At 44.9% G+C, this 25379-nt stretch overlaps 1 protein-coding gene across 4 annotated transcripts in view; it reads right to left on the bottom strand.

The window, feature by feature from the left end:
• ZFYVE28 (zinc finger FYVE-type containing 28) overlaps positions 1 to 25379 on the bottom strand; it is a 331742-nt gene that overhangs the window by 167312 nt on the left and 139051 nt on the right. For all 4 annotated transcript variants that reach the window (XM_073610911.1, XM_073610909.1, XM_073610908.1 and 1 more), the window contains exon 2: positions 6769 to 6909. In XM_073610911.1, the coding sequence (XP_073467012.1) occupies positions 6769 to 6909 (141 nt within the window). The remainder of the gene's footprint in view (positions 1 to 6768; positions 6910 to 25379) is intronic.

Raw genomic sequence — 25379 nt, forward strand, 5'->3', positions numbered from 1 at the left:
CTATAAAGCTTCCCTTTTTTGTACTTCTTTTTCCATATGGTGGTATGGAAATATGTAATGATATAGAAAGTACTCCGGATTCAAACTTGCGTGGAGTATCCTTTATGGATCCACATTCCTTAAGGAATGTCTCAGTCTTCTTCTTCTTCTTCTCAGTCACGTCTTGAAGAAGGGGTAGCCCAGATGGGTGATGATTGTGGCGTAGATGGAGGTCTTGGATTTGATTCAGGATCTAGTAATCCTAATTTGACCAGTAGATCTTTACCTTCTGCGACATTCAGAACTGTGTACGTGGTGCCATTGTGGGGTACCGTTAGTTTAAACGGAAATCCCCATCTGTATCTTATATGAGCAGATTGCAGGATGGTTGTTATTTCCTTCATTTTGCGTCCAGTGTAGCCTGTGAAATATCTGGAAATATTTGTATCTTTGTGCCATTCAATTCGATGTTATGTGAATTTCTGGAGGCTCTTAAGATATTTTCCTTTGTAATGAAATCCTTCATACACAGGATGATATCCCATGGAGGCTTATCTGGTGGTGGTTTGGGGCGGAAGGCCCTGTGGATCCTGTCACAAATGAATGATGATGGGGCAGTCTCAGGGAGGAGATTCTGGAACAATTTGGATAAAGCAGGCATCAGTTCTGTGACTGATTCAGGGATTCCATTCATTCTTAAATTGTACCTGCGATTCCTGTTGCCTAAATCCTCGATCTGAGTTTGGAGATATGAGTAATTTTCAGCTAATAGCTCAAAGTCCTTCCTTAAATCACTGTGTGTTAAGAGACAGTTCGTCATGCTTGGTCTCTAATAAAATACCAAAATTTAAAAAGACTATTATATCTGTTTTTTCAAAAAAATTACAATTTCCTTTCCAATATATTATTTTCGCTTAATTTGTGTTGAAAAACACTACTTGGGTTATGATCCAATGAAAAGAGCTTGGACACACAAGCTGCAGACCATTTTGACATAATGTTAAAGTGCAAATTTAATATAAAAAAAAAATATTTATATATATATATTTTCCCCTTGGAGTTCAGCTATAAATAAGTCTGTTTTACATTGGGGCATAACTTCAGACAAACTGCTCAATGCACAGCTGCAATACAAATACAGTATATAAACAACTGACAACGGTTTTTTCATTCATTTACCACTGAACACCTACCAGACTATACAGTCAGGTCCTGGGTCTCCTTGAAGACTACAGTGAAGTTATGAAATGCAACCTGATCCAGCCCCAAACTGTCACTGATCAATAAAGTACCAGTAGCAGACTCACGAGGGCATCCCTGACAATCCAAAGCAATAGAGACACAATTGGCTTGGTGCTGTCCCCTCTCCCAGACTGAGTGTTGCTGTACCAGGGCTCACAGCAGACTAACACCAGGACAGTGGCGTACCTATGGGGGGGGGGGGGGGGGGGTCGGTCCACCCCGGGTTTCACACATTGTGGGGGGGTGTCATGCTGGCTATCAGAGCCAGGACAAGGCAGTGGCGGGTGCAGGAGATGTTCTGTAGCTCTGCTGGCTCTCTGTGTTCGTGCGAGTGTGCAGCGTCTGTTGTTCAGTGTCACTGAGCTCACATCGAGCTCTATACTGCCACCTCTGGCTGCTTCATGTATGTGCGCCCCTCGTTTGTGCTGCCAGCAACAAATTCCTAAGGGACATGTGGAATCAAGACCTGGGACAAGAAAGACCACCTTATAAGTGGGGGCTGTGAGTACAAGGGAGGAGGCTGTTTGTGTACGGGGGGGGGGCAGAGCTGTGTGTGTTTACAGGTGTTGGGGGGGCTGCTGAGTGTTTATAGGTATGAGGGGGCTAAGTGCATACAGGTGTGGGGGGAGGCTGAGTGCGTAAAGGTGTGAGGGGGGGCTGAGTGCGTACAGGTGTGAGGTGGGCTGAGTGCGTACAGGTGTGAGGGGGGGGCTGAGTGCGTACAGGTGTGAGGGGGGGCTGAGTGCGTACAGGTGTGAGGGGGGGCTGAGTGCGTACAGGTGTGAGGGGGGGCTGAGTGTGTACAGGTGTGAGGGGGGGCTGAGTGCGTACAGGTGTGAGGGGGGGCTGAGTGCGTACAGGTGTGAGGGGGGGCTGAGTGCGTAGAGGTGTGAGAGGGGCTGAGTGCGTACAGGTGTGAGGGGGGGCTGAGTGCGTACAGGTGTGAAGGGAGGCCGAGTGCGCACAGGTGTGAGAGGGGGCTGAGTGCGTACAGGTGTGAGAGGGGGCTGAGTGCGTACAGGTGTGAGGGGGGGCTGAGTGCGTACAGGTGTGAGGGGTCTGAGTGCGTACAGGTGTGAAGGGGGGCCGAGTGCGTACAGGTGTGAAGGGGGGCCGAGTGCGTACAGGTGTGAGGGGGGGCCGAGTGCGTACAGGTGTGAGGGGGGCTGAGTGCGTACAGGTGTGAGGGGGGCTGAGTGCGTACAGGCGTGAGGGGGGGCTGAGTGCGTACGGGTATGAGGGGGCTGAGTGCGTAAGGGTATGAGGGGGCTGAGTGCGTAAGGGTCTGAGGGGGCTGAGTGCGTAAGGGTCTGAGGGGGCTGAGTGCGTAAGGGTCTGAGGGGGCTGAGTGCGTAAGGGTCTGAGGGGGCTGAGTGTGTACAGGTGGGTGGGCTGAGTGCGTACAGATATAAGGGGGCCGAGTGTGTACGGGTATGAGGGGGCCGAGTATGTACAGGTATGAGGGGCGCGGAGTACGTACGGGTATGAGGGGCCGAGTATGTATGGGTATGAGGGGCCCAAGTACGTACGGTTATGAGGGGCCCGAGTACGGATGGGTATGAGGGGGCCAGAGTACGTACGGGTATGAGGGGGCCCGAGTACGTACGGGTATGAGGGGCCTGAGTACGTATGGGTATGAATGGGCCCGAGTACGTACGGGTATGAGGAGGCCCGAGTACGTACGGGTATGAGGGGGCCCGGGTACGTACGGGTATGAGGAGGCCGAGTACGTACGGGTATGAGGAGGCCGAGTACGTACGGGTATGAGGAGGCCGAGTACGTACGGGTATGAGGAGGCCCGAGTACGTACAGGTATGAGGGGGCCCGAGTACGTACGGGTATGAGGAGGTCGAGTACGTATGGGTATGAGGGGGCCCAGTACCTACGGGTGGGTGGGCCAAGTGCGTACAGGCATGATCAATGAGTGGGGGTGCCAGATATATGATCCACCCCAGGTGCCAATTGCTCTAGGTACGTCCCTGCACCAGGATTCTGGTATTTACTGTATGCAGTTTCAATGTAAATCACATTTTTAATGAACACATTACTGGATTAAAGCTTCTTGGAGTTCAGCATTAAATCATGCATATTTATAGTAAAACATTACAGAAAAAGCTGGCACTAGATGATTAAATGATAATGATTATCATCCTGCATCTGTTTTTGTAAATTCCCCCTTTGCTCTTATTTTGATTCAGAAATCTGGCTATTGGTTGCGGTCATATGCCCGACTGACGCAGCTACAATCAAACAACTCAGACGCCATGCACCGTTCCCTATCCGGTGTCAGCGTTCGGTTGATGTACTGCGTCTTTCTCTACAGATCCGGCGGGGGGTTAATGATGAAAACACATCTCACTCTGCAGGAACTAAACTGTTCTTTTTACGGTTTACACGCCGCGTTTCCCAAACATCGCTTTATCACGTTATTGGTCTGTATTCTTTTGGCAGCGCACATATTTAACTAGGAACACAAGACAAGCAATACTTACATCTATAGGCTTTAATTAGTTTCATAATAAAGCTCTGGGGAGTTCTTTGGCATCTGGCTAACTTAATTTGCATTTAGTGTTGTCTTTTGTAACCTCTAAGGGTAAATTATTTTCAATGAAATTTTATATAATAAGATTAAAAAAAATTGCAGGGCTGGTAAAAAAAAAAAAAAAAGACAGAACAAGCTCCCAGCTTCCCCCCTATATCCCTCCCTGCCGACGTGAGAGTTTCCCATATTGGCTAAGCCTTAGAAAGTGACCATTGGCTGTTCTATAGGAACGCTATAACATACTGGCTGGCTAAGCACACGCTTCTTTTTTTGTTTTTATTTCTTGCAAGGACCATAATATTCCTGATCTCCTGCAAACACGTCATCGTTCTTTATACTCCAAATACACAAAAAAAATTGCCTAATTAGGCCTTTTAAAAAAAGGGGCACTCAGACTGCATTCATGACCTCCACAGTGCCCCCAAGAGGCCAGAGAGGGCCCCCTGCTGGAAGAAAGCTGGATAGCGGTGTGGAAAATGACCCCAAACACACTTTGGCACCAAGGCCAAAAGTTTTTGTGCCATCTCCTTAATATGCAAGATGATTTTGAAAAAAAATTCTGCTAGGAACTCTTTGTAGCTGTTAAGTAAGCTGGTAAGTTGTGATTACCCTATTTGTGAAATCAAAATCGGAAGAATTATAAATAAATACAGCATTAAGGCCCCTTTCCATCAAGCGGATCTGTCTTCTCAGTGGGGTATCTGTCCGCTGATCCCCGATGAGCAGGCAGATGACAGGTCTGTGTCTGCTCCACTATGCACAGCGGACACGGACACAACCTGCTATTCTCTATGGGGCAGTTGCATGGAAACAAACTGCCTGTCTGTTTCCATCCGACTGTCATCCGATCCGACAGACGGATGGCAAACGTATTCCCATTCATCTGTTTTTAGCAGACCAGACCGGATTGGATGCCAGCGGACACATCTGCCGCTCCATAGAGAACAATGGGTGGTCCGATCGGGTCTGTCTGAAAAACAGATAGGCAGGACCCGATCGTCTGCTGGTGTGAAAGGGGCCTTAAAGCAGTATTAATCCTAAAAGCAAACATGTATTATTTTACAGCTTACCACTTCTTAGATATGATAGCTGCATGCATTTTCTTTTTTTTGCCCCTTTTTTCTTTTACCTGGTGATCTGGCCAGTAAGTCTGTTTTTTCCATCAGAACAAGATCTCCTGCAAATGTATCAGTTAAGCATGTAGAGACAAACTGTTTACCATTGACAGGGTTGCGTGCAATGATCAGCTTTTATTTATATATGTAAAACCATTATCCCCCCAAAAAAACAAACCTTGCTGTAGCTGTAGTGTGAGCTGAAGTTAGGCTTCAATTTGTTAGTGTATGTAAATCTGCTAGTACATCTAAAGCCATCCATACATGGATCAAAATTTGTTCGGTTCAGCAGGGACTGGCCAAAATGCGATCCTTGTATGGGCTAGCTGGTTGTACCCAAGTTGATCGATTGATCGACACATGGACAACCAACCTGTCAGGTTTTTCCCCAATGATCAGCTTCCGCCGCCAGAATGCAATAGCACAGTGGGAGGATTTCCCCATTCAGATTGAATCGGTTCATTTTTTTTTCCGTTCAACCCGAAATAATGATTATATGTGGCCTGCCTAACACTCCGACCCCCCCCCCCCCCCCCAGATGGCCAGATCGAGGGGGAAAAAAAAGCCTAAAAGAAAGAAAACGAATGCAGCCCCTAAAGCTGCAATATATTACATTTTTAGTTTTAGGTTTAATACCACTTTAAATAAAAATCCGGAACCGTGTCTAAAAACCAGGGCTTTCAAACATCAAAACATTACCTACTGGCAAAGCTCAGAAATTCTCTCACTTAGGGCTTGTTTAAGCTCTGTGCAGTCACCTGCGATTTTCAGCACTGGATAAAACAACCCACTAGGGCAGGGGTCTCAAACTGGTGGCCCTCCAGCTGTTGCAAAACTACAAGTCCCATAAGTCATTGCAAGGCTGACAGTTACACGCATGACTTGCAGAGGCATGATGGGACTTCCAGTTTGAGACCCCTGCGCTAGGGTAAAACAGCCGTTTTCCTTGTGCCCTGTTCACAATGCAATACTGCAACAGCAGCCTGCATAGTACAATGCTGGGTTTTAACGTGCAGGTTAGTGTGAACATAGCCTAATGCCCGGTACACACGATCAAAAAATCGTACAAAAAATACAGATTTCGGAGCGATCGTACCATAATCTGATTGTTAATACAGAGCTTTCAAGAGCTGGTCAGGACAGTTCATCTGATATTTGATCGGACATTCACGAAAATGTTTTCGTACAATGCCAGATAGTACGATTTTCGTTTAATCGGTACAGTTGTCGTTCACAAATCCAATGCAAATGCATTACAACACAATGACATCACTTCAGAATTTTTATTTTGTCGTACGCGAATTTTCAGGACTTTAGTAAACTCATCAGATTCGATCTGAGATTAGCATGCAAAAAAAAAAAAAAATGATGATCATTCGTCTGATAATCTCATTGTGTGTCCTGGGCATTACTATGCAGGAGGAGACAGTACAGTCTCAGTATCAGTACAGGAAAGGAAAGGAAATCTCAACAGGGGGACAAAGCAAAAAAAAAAAGTTCCAACCCCTCCAAGAATACATTCAAGACTGAGATCTGCTTTAAAGTGCAGGTCAGTGAAACATAAATATGTAATACTGTACATATACTGAACATATTATGTAATTTTTTTGGCCATCTAAAATCAAATTACCATTTGTATTTTTTTTTTACTTTTTCTATTGTGGGCAAATAGGGAGAAAATCATACCTCCATAGCCAGAAGCATGGAGTATATTCTGGGGGCATCAACAAAAGAACAAAGTGGCAGATGAGTATGGTGAAAGGGAGTCATGGGGTGTTTTTTTTTTTTAAAAAGAACTTTTAATGTTGCTTTCTCCTTGTAGTGAAAACTCAGGATAGCACATATGGTGTCACCCAGCCTGGACGAGTCTTTATTGAAGTGTGACCTCACCTGGCAGGAGCGAAACTGGTTTACAAGCAGTGTACACCTCTGAGGGTCCTTCCGCCCATCCAGGCTGTCCAGTTCTGCAGCCACCTGGTTCAGCTCTTCATCTGCATAGTAGAATTGGGCGAGAAGCTGCGGGTCCGACCTCTGGAAAAGGAAAAAAGAGAGAGTCATTATTAGTGGAATCGGGTGCATCAGATAGAAGATGAGCTGTCTACTAGTTGCAGGAGAGTAAAGGTGAACCTATATAGCTTAAGCAAAACAGGAACCCCTGAAAAATGGGACTTTAAGGAGTGACTGTAAATATAAGAGTATAAAAAATATACATCTTTATTACATGTTATACTGTTGTACTTTTCATTACACCTGCTCAGCTATACATTTTTCCTTGTGGTCGTGTAAAATCTCAAGTTGGATCCTGTTCATGTAAGATGCTTTGTTTGTATGCTTCCTCACTGTTGTGATAGCTTTTCAAATATAACCTAATATGTATTTACTAACTATACACTAATATTTATAATACATGTCTTCTTAGATATATGACTTTATATGCTTGAATAAAATTCCTGAAGAAGAGCATTCAGCCAGAAACGTTGGGTCAAGTTAAGAGAGTTTCAACATATCTACATTCACCAACTTTTTATGGATTTGTATACTGACATGACCTTTTTATTCTTTGCTATAATTGTTGTTCGTTAACATGTAATAAAGATGTATATTTTTTATGCTCTTATGTTTACAGTCACTCCCTTAAAGCCCATTTTTCAGGGGGTTCCTGTTTTGCCTATGTACTAGGGATGTGGTGACTGTCAAACTGTTTTTCTCTGCGTATGAGGGATTTCTCCCATATCTAAAACTTAAAGAAGAATTCCAGGTATGGTTATTTTATACGTAGTTCCATCGGTCCAGCTTGGAGCAAGCGTTCTCCGAATGGCGCTGGTACTGAGTGGTCAACCTCCTGTGTTCAGTATGTAGCAGGGCAGCCGCTTGGCACAGGACTGGGAAGCAAGTGGAGATCACTTGAGTAGTGTCATTTCCAGCTTTCTGGGACATTGGTTAGCTGGACCAACCAAGATAGATAGATATGGAGATAAACAATTTCTACCAAGTGCACATGGAGGTTCTTCACAACAGTGTAGGCTTTTTAAGACAGGTGCCACAAAGGAAATACCAAAACACCTGACATGTTTATCCATTAAAATCTGCACAAGCTGCACATCAGCAATTACAAGAAACAACTGAGAGCAAAGTAGAATGTTAGCAGACCATCTCTCCCCAGACTGCACAACAAGAAATTCCAATAATTGTCCGGGATTCCCTCACCAGATACCCCATGATCAGATAATAGAACTGCACTGTTCAAAACAATCAGAGCTCACAGTGGCCAAAAACAACCTTCGCTCAAAGCAGACCATCCATTTAGAGATATTTTTGGTGGAGTATTAACCGACCTGACATTTTTCTTATATGTACATATATCTCTGGAGGACTCCTGGTTTCCAGGTCTGCACACTTGATTTGACCATTGTAAAGGCTTCCTCTCTTTCCATACTGTATTTCATTTGTTCTATATCATGAAGGCTGTAACAAGTGGAGCTAAAACATGCAAAGGCAGGCAGAAATGCCCAAAACTGCCAGGTGGATTAATACAAAGTCAGATTACTGCAAGAAGATTTTCTCAGGTCACCTCCAAGACATAGAACAGGGATGAAACCAGGAGATGACCAGTCCACCAGACACCATCTATAGCTAAAATATTACTTTTATTACGTTATCTCTTGAACTTTTAGAGAGACGAGGTCATCTTGCCCATGTACTGTGAAGGGAGATTGGCTCTATAATGGGCATACCAACTTCTACTTCCACTTAGTTGTGCTCCCTTACAACTACTTGCTCTGGCAGCTGGTTGGGAATACCTGACAGTTCTGGATCATTGGGGGGGCTTTGGTGAAATATCAGGGATCTAAACAGACCTGTGATGTTCCACTTTTGAGACAGAGAAAGGAGATTGAGGACACAGCCCTCAATCTTCATCTCTGTAGCCTCAGCTGCACAGAATGAATGGACAAGAATAGCTCTGTACAAAGCTTCCCATTCATTCACAAACTGAAGCATAGTAAACAGTTTACTGTGCCTCAGTTATGAATGGACAGAGGTGGTATTCGGTACCAATTACTGATTCTGTCCATTCAGAAAAGGAAAGGGCTGGTAAATGACATATTTACCGGCCCCCTACCAAGCTCTCCATCCTGATACATCCCCCAAAGCAGCTGGCGGGAGAGAGGAGGGGGGAAACCAGCACAGCTGAAGGGGGCAAGGGGGAGCCAGGAGAGCATAAATGGACAAGGGGACAGCAGGAGCTGGATAGGAGGGCGGCATAAAGAGGAACCAATCCTCTCCTATTTCCCGCCTGCAGGAAGGAGAGGAGGAGAAGGGGGCTTTCAAAAGTTGCAAGGAGGAAAATGGAGGGCATTGGTTCCTCAATACGCCGCTACTCCCGCCGCCCCTTCCATCCAGGTATACAAAGGAGCCGCACGGCCCTCTGGAGCATGGGGCTGTGTCACAATTACAACCCCTGTAGGTATGACCCTGGTGCTGAGAGAAAAAGAGTTTCAGGAAGTGGAGTCAGTACAGGAATCACTGCTTACAGGCAGCAATGTACCATGGGATATGTAGTTCATATAAATTGAAAGACAGCAGAGGAGAAGCTGCAAAGCATGCAGGGAATCCGGGATGTTAAAGAAAGAGATGGCCAGCAGAGCGGCAGAACTTTCAACATCAAAATTTTTTAAGTAAGCCTATAATTGATGATAGTCTACAGAAATTGAAGAGTTATATAGCAGAGCAGAAGTTGATGTGTCATAATTAATCTTTTTGGAAAGTACAACATGTCCTATGCACAGAGTATGTGCCGTTATTTCCAAACTATGCAGCTATGAATTATATAGATATAGCTGGAGTTGTCCTTAAAAATATTTTACTAGCAGTCTGTAAGACCTTGCAATGTGAAGGGGCTTTTTAAATGCTCCGATTGGGTCACAGTTAAACCACCCGAGATGTAAATCAGGTTTCTGCTGCATCCTGTAGCACCATCTGCACAGACAAGCCTGTAATTAGAGCTGAACAAGGAAGATGTGTCCGACCTAATTAATACTGAGTCACAATGAGGTAGGAGGTCTGTGAACGCGCTGAACACAGTATACACAACACTAGGAGGATTCTTGGTGATAACAAGACCTCTTACCAGAATTTATAACTGCTGCAACACAGCCCATTACAACAAAAAAGATGTCTGGAGGAAAATGTACAACTCATTCCTGATTGAAGGTTTAGGTTCTAAAGTGGTCTTCCACATCCCTCCTTTACTAAAGAGGAGCTCCATGCTCCCCCCAAAAAATTAAAAGTCAGCAGCTACAGATACTGTAGCTTTTGCCTTTTAATATAGGGACACTTACCTGTCCAGGAATCCAGCGATGTCCTCCCCCGAGCTGATTCTTCTAACGGCTATGAGTGCAGGCTCCGGCATCTCTAGTAAGGGATGAGGCTTATTTAGCCTTCAGAGGATCAAATACATCTTCATTTGATGCCATGGACTTCGATCCTCAAAGTTTGGTTGCCATATCTCTGGCCTATGGGTCGTAACATCGGTCCTCTGAGGGAATTATCTCAGATGGTAAAACCGCCCTGTATACACCAACCATACTCCTGAAGAAGCAAATATATTCTGGGAAATGCTCAAGAACACCTGCCAGCCCTTCACTGTATACTAGCTTTATTTATGGCATCTATACTATTCTTTTTTTAAAGATATGGTGTCAGCGTGAGGAATAATGCTTTGTATCAGAGGGAGAAATGGTGCCCTAAGGGCCAGATAAAGGCAGGCAAAGGGCCACATTTGGCCCTTGTTCCATAGTTTGGAGACCACTGGCATATTTTATACGCCATATCTTTAAGAAAAGACTACTATAGCTACCATAAATAAAGCTAGTATACAGTGAAGGGCCGACAGGTGTTCTTAAGCATTTCCCAGAATATATCGGCTTCTTCAGGAGTATGGTGGGTGTGTACAGGGTGGTTTTACCATCTGAAACAAATTCCCTCAGAGGACCGATGTTAGGACCCATAGGCCAGAGATATGGCAACCAATTCTCCCCTTCTTCCACAGTCCTCAATCCATCTCCTGATAGAGCAGAGCCTTGGGGGCACTCTGTATATGGTGTGTATTGCTAGAGAGTTTTTTTTTCCTTGGGAGGGTGCATGTGATCAGCAAAGGACCGATCAGCACTGTCCAGACAGAGGGTCAGGGGTCTTGCAGCCTTACAGGACAAGCAGAGTAGAATGAAACCTCCTCCTACAAGCTTTAACCAGACCCTGATAGAAGTCACAAGACTGCTATATACTGTTGATGAGAAAAGGTATTTAGCAGTTCATATTTACTAAAAAATAATTGCATTTCCATAGTCGGTGTACTGTGGGAGACCAGATATAGTGAATGCAGGGTCCTGGGTTTAGTAACACTTTAATTTACTAAATTCAGTAAATAATAATACCCTATTTTTCTCCAACTGATTTTTTTTTCTTCCCCATATCAATATCTTGTTTTAACGTCCATTTCCTTTTACCGCCCAGCAGCGTAGTGCTGCTTTCTAGTTGTCCGTGAATCGCCAAAACATGGGTGGTTTAACCTCTTGGCGTCCGCACTATAGCCGAATGACGGCCACAGCGCGGACCTGAATTTCCGGGAGGCCGTCATATGACATCCTCCCCTTTGCATGCGCCCCCTCACGCTGTGATCACCGAGTCACTGGGACTCAGGTGATCACAGATCCGAGTAAGGGGCCGATCCCAGCCCCTTACCACGCGATCAGCTGTCAGTCAATGACAGCTGATCACATGATGTAAACAAAAGCTTGGTCACCGGCTTATGTGCAAGGGACATCGGTCCCGAAGAGGAAGAGGCAATTCTGCCTCATCTGTGCCACAAGTACCCCCTGCCAGTGCCCACAGTGCCCACCAATGCCACCTATCAATGCCCACCAGTGGTGCCAATCAGTGCCACATAGCAGTGCTGCCTATCAGTGTAACCAACCAGTGCTGATCAGTGCCCATTATTGCCACCCATCAGTGTCCATCACTGCCACCCATCGGTGCCCATCAGTGTCGCCTCATCAGCGTACATCAATGAAGGAGAAAAATTACCTGTTTGCAAAATTTTATAACAAAATATAAAAAAAATACAAAAATTTTTTTTAAATTCGACTTTTTAAATTTTTTTAACATAAAATAAAAACCTCAGAGGTGATCAAATACCACCAAAAGAAAACTGTGTGGGGAAAAAAAATGACAAAATAATTTCATTTGGGTACAGTGTTGTATGACCACGCAATTGTCATTCAAAGTGCATCAGCACTGAAAGCTGAAATTGGTCTGCACAGGAGGGGGGTTTAAGTGCCCAGTAAGCAAGTGGTTAACAGTAACCCAGTCCGCTCTTAAAGATTAATCAATGTAACTGCCTTCAATAAATTCCCGACATGGCCGGATTTAGCGTTTGTGAACCTGAGCACATTAGTCTCTGTGGAGAGCGCCTAGGCCGTGTATCAAGAGCTTCGATTTCCTGTGCTCTCCTCCTCAAAAAAAAATATTTTGCATGATGTGCCTTTTCCAGAGCCCAGGTTTATTTATCTGTTGTTCTGCTTAGATGCCACAGCACAGCCATAAATGTGATTTACGCCCAGAGAAACAATATACCTACTCCCTATTGCCTCTCACTCCTGCAATAAAATTAGGACTTGCGGTCCTTGTCCTTTCAGCTTGTGATAGAATGAAGCTTCGGTGACCTAGAGACTTTCCAGAGGCAACCAAGGTTTGTACCCAGGAGAAGGCTGCACATTAATCACATATAAGGAGGTTTAGGCCTGCTGTGAATGAGAAGATGTCGTAGGTGATTACAAGATCTGTGTGTCCTCAAGCCAAACATCCCGTATTCCTGCAATATAACAGACCTGGACTAAGCAGTCTTAGGCTTGGTCTACAGGTGCGTCCAAGGGCGGGCGCATTTCTGTTCATTTTTTACCAGGGTGAATTTGATTTAAATCATAATTTTTAAAGAGCAATTGTCACCTCTGTCCCGCAGCAGCTCCTCCTCTGACCCGCTGTTGACTCACCGACAGTCCCATTCACTTTAACGGGACGGCTGGTGATGCGGCAGTGACACAACAAGGTGAGGGACGTGGCGGCAGCAGGTGAGTGGATGACATCTAACAGGCGCTGCCATTATGGATCTGACAGGTGCTCTTTAAATGTAAGGACTCATTGTTGCTGGTAGTTAGAATCTTTTAATATTTGCAAACAAAATGAAGGTTTCCCATTTAGAATAATAAGCTTTCAGGTTAGTAAAACAGCGATCTCAGAACCGATTCAATCATACAGTTTGTAGTGTACATAGATTTGCAAAACAATGGGATAAAGGAATATTCCTGAACTTTGTTTTATCTCATGGTTACTGTGAAATTGTGTGAATGCAGCAATGCAGTGCATGTTATCTTAGCTTGCAGAGCATGGATTCATTGAATGAGTTTACCAAAAAATGTAAATATTGCAGAATATAAAGCCTCATGCTACATAACTAAGCTCCATTTCATGCTGAATAAACTAAATTATTAATGTATCTTAAATAGAAAACTATCTTTAGATAGATAGATTTCTACTCCAAAAGCATTTTATTAAAATAAATTTGTTAAAAAAAAAATCAAAAAAATCCGATTTAAGTAAAAAAAAATATATATTTTTCGGGGACTTTTTTAAAAAAAAATTATCGATTTTTATCCACCTGTTTTTTGCACATTGCTTGTAGAGCAGCCTATTCATTTACAAAGGCTGCCCTATGCTAAGCAACACAAAAATTCCCTAAGGCCTCATTTACACGAGGCAGATCCGCTCAGCTGAGTCCGCCATCTCTCTGTTGATCTCTGCTGAGCCGGCGGATAACAGGTCCGTCTCTGCTCACTGAGTGGGGAGGGGCCTGTTAGAGCGCCGCTGATTTCTATGGTGGGATTGGACGAAAACGGACAGCTTGTCCATTTCACATCAGATCTCACCCAATCCGATAGGACAGATGTGAACGTATCGCCATACGTCTGATTTTAGCGGATCGGATGTCAGCGGACATGGTCACCGCTGACATCCGTCGCTCCATAGACCTGCATGGCGCGTCCGTGTCCGTTCAGGTCTGCCTAAAAAACTGTCAGGTGGACCTGAATGGTCCGTCCGTGCGAAAGGGGCCTTAGGCTTGGTTGTGTGTAGAACAGCCCACTAATTTCAACGGGCTGCCCTAAGAGTGAGAAACCTGGACTAGAATTCCCAGACTGTTTTCCAAAAATGCTCCACACGAAGCATGTGGTGCTGGGATACCATACCATTTGCCTTGCGTGCTTGAAGGTATGTGGGGCTGCTATTAAAAATTATCGGCACTGACGCATGTCTGCTAAAAGGCAGCACGTTTCTCAGTGTGCGGAGAAAGTGTGCAAATTTGCACGCATACTTGCAGGTGCGTGGGGGTGAAATTAACAATTAATGGCAGCATAGAGCATCTGCTCAATGGCAGTGCATTACTTTGCATGTCAAGAAAGCGTGCAAATTTGCACACGTTTGCAGGTGTGTGGAAAGACATTTACAATCAATAGCACCACTGCGCGTCTGCTAAATGGCATTGTGTTGAGAAAGTGCACAATTTTGCGTGCGCTCTTGCAGGTGTCTATGGTGCTGTTGACAATTAATAGCACCGCCGTCCATCTGGTAAACAGCAGTATATTTTTCTGCATGTCGAGAACACGCGCAATTTTGCATGCGTATTTACCGGTGCTTGGGGGTGTCAATCAAAAATTGCCTGCACTTCTTACAAATTCCAGTTGATGTCGCTCTTTCTTATTTTCTTCTGGCTGTACATTGGGAGATCCATTTCCGGTCTTGAATGGACAGCACATGTCTTCTATCACCTAAAGCCCCTTTCACACGGACGTTCCAATCGGGGTCCGCCTGTCCAATTTTTCAGTCAGATGCGATAGGAACCTCCATTCTTCTCTATGGCGCGGAGGATGTAAAACTGACATGTGTCCGTTTACATCTGCCTACATCCAATCGTATCCACCAAAAACAGACAGATGGGGATACGTTCACCATCTGTCTGGCAGATCGGATGGCAGTCGGATGTAAAAGGACAGGCAGGCCGTTTACATGCAGAGGCCCATAGAGGAGAGTGGTCTGTGTCAGTTTCGGCTCTGCATGAATGGACTGGACACAGACCTGTCATCCACCTGCTAAGCAGGGATCAGCAGACCCTTCTGAGCAAGCGGATCGCAGCTGCAGTCTACCCCATGTGAAAGGGGCCTAATACTTTATTTTGTATTGGATATATTCTATTGCGTTTGTAATTCTTTCTTATGCGAACAAAAAAACAATAAAAAGAGATTAAGTAAAAAAAATTTGCTGCGTTTCTACGAGTAGGGCAGCCCACCAAAATGAATGGGCTGCCCTACCTGCAGAATACAGCCCAAATAAGAAACTAGGCTAAAAGGTGGGTGATTGTATTGTCCCACATCCACTGATTGGTAAGTTTGCAAAATATTACATTTTTGGTTTTGGGCTTATTACCACTTTACCACTTGCCCCCCCCCCCCCCCCCGGAAGATTTACTCCCCTTCATGACCAGGCTATTTTTTGCGTTAATTTAACTGACAATTGCACGGTCATGCAACGCTGTCCGTAAATGAAACAGAATATCTTTTTTTTCACAAATAGAGGTTTCTTTTTGTGGCATTTGATCACCTCTGCATTTTTTTTTTCTATAAGCAAACAAAGACTGACAATTCTGTTAAAAAAAAAAAAAAAACAATAATAATTTTTTTAAGAATCGAATTTCTTCAAAAATTTAGGCCAATATGTATTCTGCTACATATTTTTGGTAAAAAGAAAAAAAAAAATTCTGATAAGCGTATATTAATTAGTTTGCGCAAAAGTTATGGCGTCTACAAACTATGGGATATATACTGGAATTCTAATTAATTTGTTTATACTAGTAATGGCAGCAATTGGCGACTCTTAGCGGGACTGCGATATTGCGGCAGACAATCTGACACTTACATGGGATCTAGTGACACTAATACAGTGATCAGTGCTAAAGATATGCACGGTCACTGTACTAATGACACTAGCTGGGAAGAGGTTAAACATCTAGGGCAATCAAAGGGTTAAATGTGTGCCTAAAACAGTCTTTATATGTTGTGGTGCTTTTACTAAGTGATGTGGTGCATTTTATTCCCAGTTTTGCAGGGAAACAAAATCCACCACATCCCTACTGACAGGACGGAGCTCTAATCTTTTGCAAGAGCTCTGTCCTGTGTCTCTCCTCGCTGATCAGTGGGTGCCGGCGGACATCTATTGGCCGGCACCCGCTGATCGGCATCTGCTGTGATGAAGCGGCATGTGCACCCCCCTATGTGGAAGTGTAGAATCACACACATATACATGATTCTGCACAGAACAGCCACCCTGAAGCAGTAAATCTGCAATTGGTGGTGGTGATGGGGGGGGAGTCGGGCAGTGCTTCCTTCAAGGCATGAAATAAGTGGCAGTTTGTACTCTTTAAAAGCTCCACAAAATGTGGAAAATCAAATGGTCAGCCTGATTTGAAATGACTTCCAGTGTGCAGGACTGAGACTTAAAGCAGAACTCAAGACAAAAAAAACATGTTTAAAACGTGCTGTGTAATAAACGTCTCACCAAGATTACAGCCGCTTCCTTATTCTTAACATTTCCATTCATGCCGGTGTTCTGTCAAAAAAGCCAATTCATCGAGATCTCTAATCACGTCAATTCCGGTTACTGTAAACCATCATTAATTGAAGATTTAGATGAGTTTCTGTGTAGCCATGGTGACAGCACTACTGACAAACAATGCGCCAAATCACCCCACTGCCAGACTTCATGCATCCTTTCCAGAGACAATGAACAGTCATTTGCGAGTGTTGTTTTTGTTGTTTTATTGGGGGGTACAACTTCGATAGGGATTGGGATATGGGATGCCCATAGAATTAATCATTGCCATCATATTTACAAGCTTCAATATACTTTCATCCATTTAGAGCCTGAAGATATAATGTGCAGACTTGACTAAGTAGAAATCTTCTCCTGCGGCTCCCTGCAGACTGTTGCTCCCTGCATCTCATTGCAGACTGCTGTTACTAAGAGTTCTCCATCCATCACTGTGTGAGGGACAGAAAAATCACTTTTGACCGTGTAAACGTAATGGTCTTAGTTCTCTTCACCACCTGCCCACACTTGCTTCTCCTTGCACACTTGGTTTCCTCCTGCACTACAAGTAGTTACATTGGGGCATAACACACCCTCTTCAAATGGGTATGAAGAACTCACTCTGAATAAGCCCCTCTACTGGCTCTGGTGACCTGCTGCTACTAGGCCTGAGGCCTGCAGAACCTCTCCCCGGAGAGGAAATGGACTACTGCTCCAGGCCAGTCCAACTTGCAAATCACATGTTCCCCGGCCACACTGATTTGACACACACATCCCCACAGTCTCTTCTCTGACCCAGGATTCTCCATCGTGTGTATTGATGCAGACTCCATTAGTGACCGTGTACTAAAAGAGTTCCCTTCATAGACTCCCTGGCACCTCCAGCCATCCACTGTGGTAACACTCACCGATCTTCCAACCTTCCAGCCCTGAGTCTTTGATGAGGAATTTGCCTGGACCATGCATTCCAACAGCCTCTCCTGCCCTCTCTGCTCCAGGAGCTCCCTGCCACGACCGTGTGGTGACAGAGACATTGCCAATGACCGTGTGAAGGAAATGTTCCCTCACAGCTCTCCCCGGGCCTTCTCCTGTGATCCCACACCCCCCCAGATGAGGGTGTGCTCCTGCGGCTGTCTAGCACTCCATTCCTCATGTCACCCAGTCGACTCTCCCCCGCCAACAGCATGTGACCTCAGCCTATATAGGAGGCCTGACCCCTGCAAATGCCATTTTGGGATTGGTCAGAGCACCCATATGTGCTGCCTGCCACTCCAGCTCTAGGCCCAGCCTCCTCTTCCAGAACATTCTGGCGGGAAGCAGGGGAGGCGCCTCAGAACTGGAGCCAGGTGGTCAAACCCACTGCTACTCTAACCACTCCCAGCCCCAGAATCAAAACAGACAGGCCTAGCGAGCAGCATAAGCCTGCCTAAATTTGCCTGTGCTGAATAAACCTAGTAAAACAACACTTACTAGCACCTACCTTCTGGTAGAGGGTGCTACATCTGTTTTGACACAACACCGGCAAACGTGTACACTCTGGTACACGAAGACTTGGCTGTTTTGACAGCACAACACCTAAGGAGGAAAAAGTTGTCGCCGCCTCGGAGGCGGCCATGTTGTTGGTTAGTATCGAGCGGACTAAAAATGTCCGCCAGGGGCGTTGCTAGGGGGTGGCTATTGGGGCTATGGCCCCGAATCTGGGGCCCATAGCCCCGAGTCTCTCTCCGCAGGGTCCCTGCCTAACCAGCGGGTTGCGGCTGCTGCGGCAGGCGAGCTGGCTGCATGAGAGAGGCGGAGGAGAGGAAAGAAGTGAGCTCTTCACAGCCGGGCCTCTTCAATTTTTGAGCAAGGTGCAGCGAGCAGCAGAGAAATGACATCATCTCTCACTGTCCACCACAAATCGGCGCTCTTCCACCCTCACAGCATGGTCATCATGGAGCTCCACTTTGCAGCCAGACCCCTCTTGCTTCAATGTCGGAGGTGCGGCGGGGAGCAGCGAGATGACATCATCTCTCACTGCCAGCTCCGCATCACTGCTCTCCTGCTCTCACTAAAGTGACAATCTGCAAATGGTGGCAAGAGATGTGGCAAGTGACAATCTGCAAATGGAGGCAGGAGACGTGGCAAGTGACAATCCACCTCTGGTGGCAGGCGACATGGCAAGTGACAATCCACATCTAGTGGCAAGTAAGATGCTGCATCTGGTGGCAGGAGATGTGGCAGGAGATGTGGCAAATGACACGCCCAGGGCTCCCACTGATTCTGCAGCATGGTGAGTTGAACCACTTCATTATATATTAGAATGTAATAATAGAAATAATGCACTTCAATCACCCTGACACCATATCAACCATTATGCCATGATGATTGAAGCGCCAACACCAGCCATCGCCCATGAAAAATTGCTTACCACTGGTCCCCACCGTTCCCCCCCGCGCGGGCATGCAAAAAGGTTGGTGACTGCTGCTATGGGCTCTAGGCCCAGATCTTTTGCAGACCTAGCAACTCCCCTGATGTCCGCACATAATACCGTGTAAGGAAGTGTGTACGGTTTGCCAGTGTTGTGTCAAAATGGAAACTCGTCTAAATCTCCAATTATTGATTGTAGATCTCGATGAATTAGCTATTATGACAGAACACCGGCACGCACAGCTCTTTTCAGTGTCGCAATTATGAGCACTGTGGCTCCCATACACAGACGCTGTACTGTTGTTTTCTGCCCCTACACTCCCCCTTGTCCACTCACAGAACTCCTTGTTTTCTGAATGGATCATTCCTGCTAAATTTACTGAAATTCCAGACGTTTATGGTCAGCCTGACGTACTTTTTTTTTTTTTTTTCAATTTAATCACTTTAGTCAGGAATTCTTTGTATCCTCAGCAGTCATGGGCTGATGTGATAAACACACTGCAGTAACCACATCATGTGACGGCTGTACCATTGTCAACATCACATTGCCAAGACAACATGGCTGCCAGTGGATGCCCGGCCAATCACTGACTTGGCAGGCACAGGAACAGCACATGGCCTCACAATAACAACAAATAATAGTACGCACCACACGATCAGCTACTGTCAACAAATGTAACAGCCCGGATCTGAATCATCCATCACATGAGGTTAATATGTAACCCGAGGAGATGACAGCAGTGATAAACGAGCCCAGTTATGTGAAAACAGGACATTACGGAGTGAACTGGAGGGCAGCGCACTGAGTGATCTAATAACGGACACGGTAAAGGATCATAAAGGGGGTAAAAGGTAAACTGGAAACGATCATTTAATCAATATGCTGCACTATGTAGGGGAAACGGAAGTTTATATTACAAATACACGCCAGTCATGCCTAATCTACATTTTATCTGGCTCAGTGGGTGCAGAAAAGCTGCACGGTGGCTCAAGTTCTCATAGTGATGGTCATCTCGTCTCATCTTCTATCAGCTGCTTATCCTTTTCGTCTGAATGGACTGCAATCTAATCCAGTGACAGAGTTTGCTGGGGATTTTGCCAAGTCAAGGCTTACAATCTCATTTGCAGCACTAGAATGATGATTAACAGCGAAGATGTGCTCTCTAGGAGCCCTGTGAAAAGCCTGCTAAATCTGGAATATTTTTGAAACTCAAATTAAAGTGGAATTTTAGTCAGAAAATGTCCTGCTGGATCTCTTTAGGCTGGCCCCTTTGCAGGTATAGCTACAGTGGATATAAAAAAAGTCTACACACCCCTGTTAAAATGTCAGGTTTCTGTGATGTAAAAAAACGAGACAAAGATAAATCATTTCAGAACTTTTTCCACCTTTAGCCCTAGTTCACATGGATGCTACTTTGAAATCAATTTCAAAGTAGCAAGGTCAGCGCGAAAATAATGTGGTTGCATAAGGCTGCTTTCACACTGGGGCGGTGGGTCTGTTTAAGCAGTGCTTTTTGGCCGCTAATGGGGCGCTTTTATCACCCAAGAAGGGGTTAAAAGTGCCCGTGTTGCAGCGCTTCCAAAGTGCTTTTTAGGTGCTTTGGAAGCGCTGCCCATTTAGTCCAACTGGCAGGGGCGGTGTAGGAGCGCTCCAAAGATGCTGCTTGCAGGACTTTTTTTTCCCCGTCCCGTCAGGTTTTCACACTGGGGAGGCATGAGAGGCAGTTTTCAGGCACTTTACAGGCGCTGTTTTTATAGGTGGGGGCAGTGGCTAACTTTTTGTAGTACCGGCCCATATGAGGTACGAGCAGATACACTGACAAGTCTGCAAGAGTCCTGCATGACACCTGCGATCTGCTGATTGGGGGTGCTATGCTTTCTAGGCCCCCAGTAAAAAAAAAAAAAATGTAAATTTGTGTTACCTGCAAAAAGATGTGCATTTATAAAAGGGAAGAATGGGACGATCTTTTTTTTGTTAACCATACTTACCTAGAAGAATGCAGCATCCCCCGCCGCCTCTAACACCAAGAACCGAGCGATCAGTTCTCAGCGCTCCCTGTGAGAGCCAGTCGCTGGTTCTCTCCTCTACCCACTGACACCTGAACTGGACCATTCTGTGTGCAAGGCTAGATACTCCCTTGACAAAGGCTTAGCAGGTTCAAACTAGGGTTGCACCAATACTGGTACTAAGCAGTAGTTGGTTTTTTTTTTGGTTTTTTTACAATTTTATTTTTTATTTTATTTTGACAATTTATATATGTTTTTGTTATTTTTACAATGCTTGGGGGGGGGGGGGGTGGATGGTGTCAGAGGTCTAAACATCTCCCCTTTGAGACAGGGAAAGGGACTGAGGGCACAGATTCACCAGTCCATTTCTCTGCAACCTCAGCTGCACTGAAGATGAATGGAGAGGGGACAGAGGCTCCTCTCCATTCATAAACTGAAGCATTGTAAAGACAGTTTATGATGCTCAGTTATGAATGGACAGAGTCAGTGACTCTGTCCATTCAGAAAAGGAAGGAGCCGGTAAATGACATGTATACTGGCTCCTTCCTCCACATGGGGGACTGGAGGAGGACTCAGAAGGGGACCGGAGGAGGACACATAGGAGGACAGGAGGTAGACACAGAGGGGGACCGGAGGAGGACACGGAGGAGGACCGGAGGAGGACACAGAGGGGGACCGGAGGAGGACACGGAGGAGGACCGGAGGAGGACATGGAGGGGGACCGGAGGAGGGCACAGAGGGGGACCGGAGGAGGGCACGGGACAGACGGCGGTGGGGTGGAGTTACAAACACTGATCTCCCTGAGTGACTTTCAATAAAGCAGCTGAAAGCTGTGAGAGGGAGAGGAGGAGAAGCGGCTGTCAGGTCCTGACTGTCCAAGCATCGGAGCATTTGCACAAGTACAAGTACTCGTGCAAATGCTCGATATCGGTGCAACCCTATCTGAAACCAATACTTTCAGGCTTGGTTCTTTCAGCTGACAGGGGGATTCCTCCACTGACCATTGAAATGTAAAAAAAAGAAAAGAATATTCAGCAATTATCGCGGGGCCGCCGCGTCCTTAACAACCGATGAGCCATTTAGCTGTCATTGGGGTTCCCCTATTGACAGCTGAAGTATAAACGAAGTACAGCAATTGGAGCTATCAAAAAAAAAAAAAAGATAAAAAGAAACATTGTCTCTTTTTGTTTCTTCATTCACAGATCAAAAGTATTAATTAATTATTAGTTTCCTGATGATTTTTTTTTTTTATTCACTTCTATTTTATAAACTATTAATGATTTTTACACCTTTAAGGTATATTTACACGTTTCACATTGAAAAAAGGGCAAAATAAAAAAAAAACTTTTAATTTGTGAATTCATTTTTTAATGCTTTGAATCATTGCTGACAGCTGAAGTGTAAACAAAACAGTTGGGGTAGGTATCGGCAGTTGGTCTCGGCAGGTACTAAAAAAAATAAATAAAAAAGGATCAGTACTCGTCGTAAAAAAAAAAATGGTATCGGTGCATCTCTAGTTGAAACAACCTACCTAGGGCCCCCATTTGCTGTGGTGTGAATCTGAACTATATGATCTGTGCTTCAGTAGATGCTTTGGTCAGGGAAAGCACCTTGACCCAACTGGGGCTTTGTTAGCTGATAGCGCACTTATCCTTTAAAGTAAATTGATCCGGCATTCCAAATACAGCATACTGCCAATAAAGCCTGGGTACCTTTAGTAGTTTATAGGCAGACTTTTGCAGTTTTACGTTCAATAACTTACAATGCTCACAAAGATTTATGACTAAGACATATACTTCAATAAAAGAAAAAAAAACTATACAATAAATGTTTAAGATTCAAATCTAAATATTCTGGCTCTCTTGCAGCCCTGGATAACGATTCAGCAAAAACACATAAAATCGCTTACCTCCTCAGATTTTGATAGCCACCATATGTGAAGCGTAAATATATTTACAACGTTCGATGATGTGGAAATGGTAAATACTAATATATCTGTTATGCATCAAACAAAAGTTATTTTTGAAGCCGTCAGCTCCTGGAATCATCAGTGAAAACTATAATTACCTTAGGAACATCTCCAAGGATGTGATACAGCACACAAGCAGCATCGGTGTACGTCTATATATCATGACACCAGAAAATGTAATAAAACACTGGCCGGTGCGGTGTCTCCGCTATAATAGACACTGCAGATAAACACACAAGACTATCCCATCACCTACACCAGACTTGGCCATCATCTACAAAGACTATCCCACTACATAAACTGGACTTGTCCATCATCTTCAAGGACTTTCCCATCACCTACACCAGGCCTGTCATAATTATGCAAGGACTATTCCACCACCTACACCAGACCCTTTCCATCATCTACAAAGGCTATTCCACCACCTACACCTGCCTTGTCCATCATCTACAAGGACATTAAATTACCAATACCAGACCTGTCATCTAAAAGGACTATCCCATCCCCTACACCAGACCAGGCCATTATCTAGAAGGGCTATGCCATCCCCAACACTAGACCTACCCATCATCTACAAGGTCTATCCCATCACCCACACCAAACCTGTTCATCATCTACAAAGTCAAGATGCTGAACATGATCCAGCAATTTGTTTGCTTTATATTTCAGTTGAAATAGTTATCTTAGATCGAAGCTGTTGCAGCGGTCCTCTTAAACCGCTGTCACCGGCGACATGTCTCCCAGAGTTATTTCCGGGTTCATGGGCTCCAGCACTGTGATTGACAGGAGCCGTGATGACGTCACTCCAGTGCATGCATGCGCTGGTCGCGGCACAGGCCCTTTAGAAACATCATGATTGAGCCATTTCTTGAGTGTGCATGCACCGTTGACATCGGTGCAAGCGTATTTGGTAAACCATATATGGTAAACCTGCACGGTTTAGGAGATATTTTCAGTACCTACAGGTAAGCCTTATTATAGGCTTACCTGTAGGTACAAGTCATGTAACAGGGTTTACAACCACTTTAAACAGAGATGTACTCTCTCACTTTCCCCATATCACAGCACTGGGCCAAATCGGCATCAGTGCTGTCAAATGTAGAAATAGGAGGGAATCACATGTTCCCCATACCGCTGGAAGCCCCATATATCGCTTTCCACTCTGTGTTGAATAGAGCAGCGGTTAGAACAATGAACTGATGAATATATGTAGGAATGGGCAGGGGGAATGTATGTTAAACAATTGATTCCCAAGGGTTAAAATAAACATAATGCACCCTTGGCCAAGGTGAGCTCTGCTCTTGAAGGGTCTATACCACCCTTTCTCAACCAAGGTTCTATGGAACACTTGGGTTCCTCTATTGGTTGCTAGGGGTTCCTTGAGCAATGAGCAACTTCTATCTTGGAGATGAGTAAACATTATCAACAAGGATCTTTTTAGCAATCTGTCATGGAAGAGGGGGGTGTAATATTCTTTTACATTAGAGTGATGGTCACTTATTCTTCAATATGTGAACTTTTGCTATGGTAATTTGTAGCAGGAGTTCCCTGAACCTGGAAAGTTATTTCAATGGTTTCTCCATGTTAAAAAGATTGAGAAAGACTGGTCTAAACACAAGATCAGGATGTTAACCTAAAATTATGCACAGCAGACAAGCATGTAATAGCCTAGTAACCACACAGGACCAATATTTAACCTACTATAATTCTCACAAGGACAGCATAGCCTATCAATCATTCAGTATACACGTGAAATCTATGAATAACTGTACAAGAGTAGGATAAAGTAATAGTATTTATGCAGGACAAGATGGTCATCTATTGTAGGACACTAGCTACAGCTAGTATTAGCCCAGGCTGGTGCAGATGACAGGTCAGGTGCCCTTATTAAATGAAAGCAAAAGGGAATACGAGTGCACAGGCTCATGGTGCAATAATGTCTTTTATTGGATATAAAAGAATAAAATCAATACACTCACAAGTGAAGGTGAATAAACTGCATCAAACAGTTCCTCCTATAGAGAGCCTTAGCAAGGGACACATCCGTGCTTCAGAATAGATGAGAAGACCGCTGGATGGATGGATGGGCTGGCTCCACAGACACAGGCTCATCAAGCAGCTCCCAACAGGCCACGAGTGAGCCGCTCACTGACTAGACGACCGGCCAGGAGAGGGCTGTGGGGCGCCTCCAACACTTGTCCCAGGGAGAGCTCTGGTGAAGCCAACGGACAGAGGACGCTGTAGTCAGGATAACATGTTTTGGAGGGCTTGGCATCCTTCCTCAGGTCCGCCTCCTGTTATTTAGAGAGCCCTTTTGTAGCTGAAATTAAAAGGCCTGGATTTTTTTAACCCTATAAAACAAAATTTATCGAAATTCAACTGAAAACATATAGGGGACAGTGGCGGTGCGTTCATATGGGCGCAC

The sequence above is a fragment of the Aquarana catesbeiana genome, linkage group LG01 (assembly GCF_042186555.1).
Source record: "Aquarana catesbeiana isolate 2022-GZ linkage group LG01, ASM4218655v1, whole genome shotgun sequence".
Classification (NCBI taxonomy): Eukaryota; Metazoa; Chordata; class Amphibia; order Anura; family Ranidae; genus Aquarana; species Aquarana catesbeiana.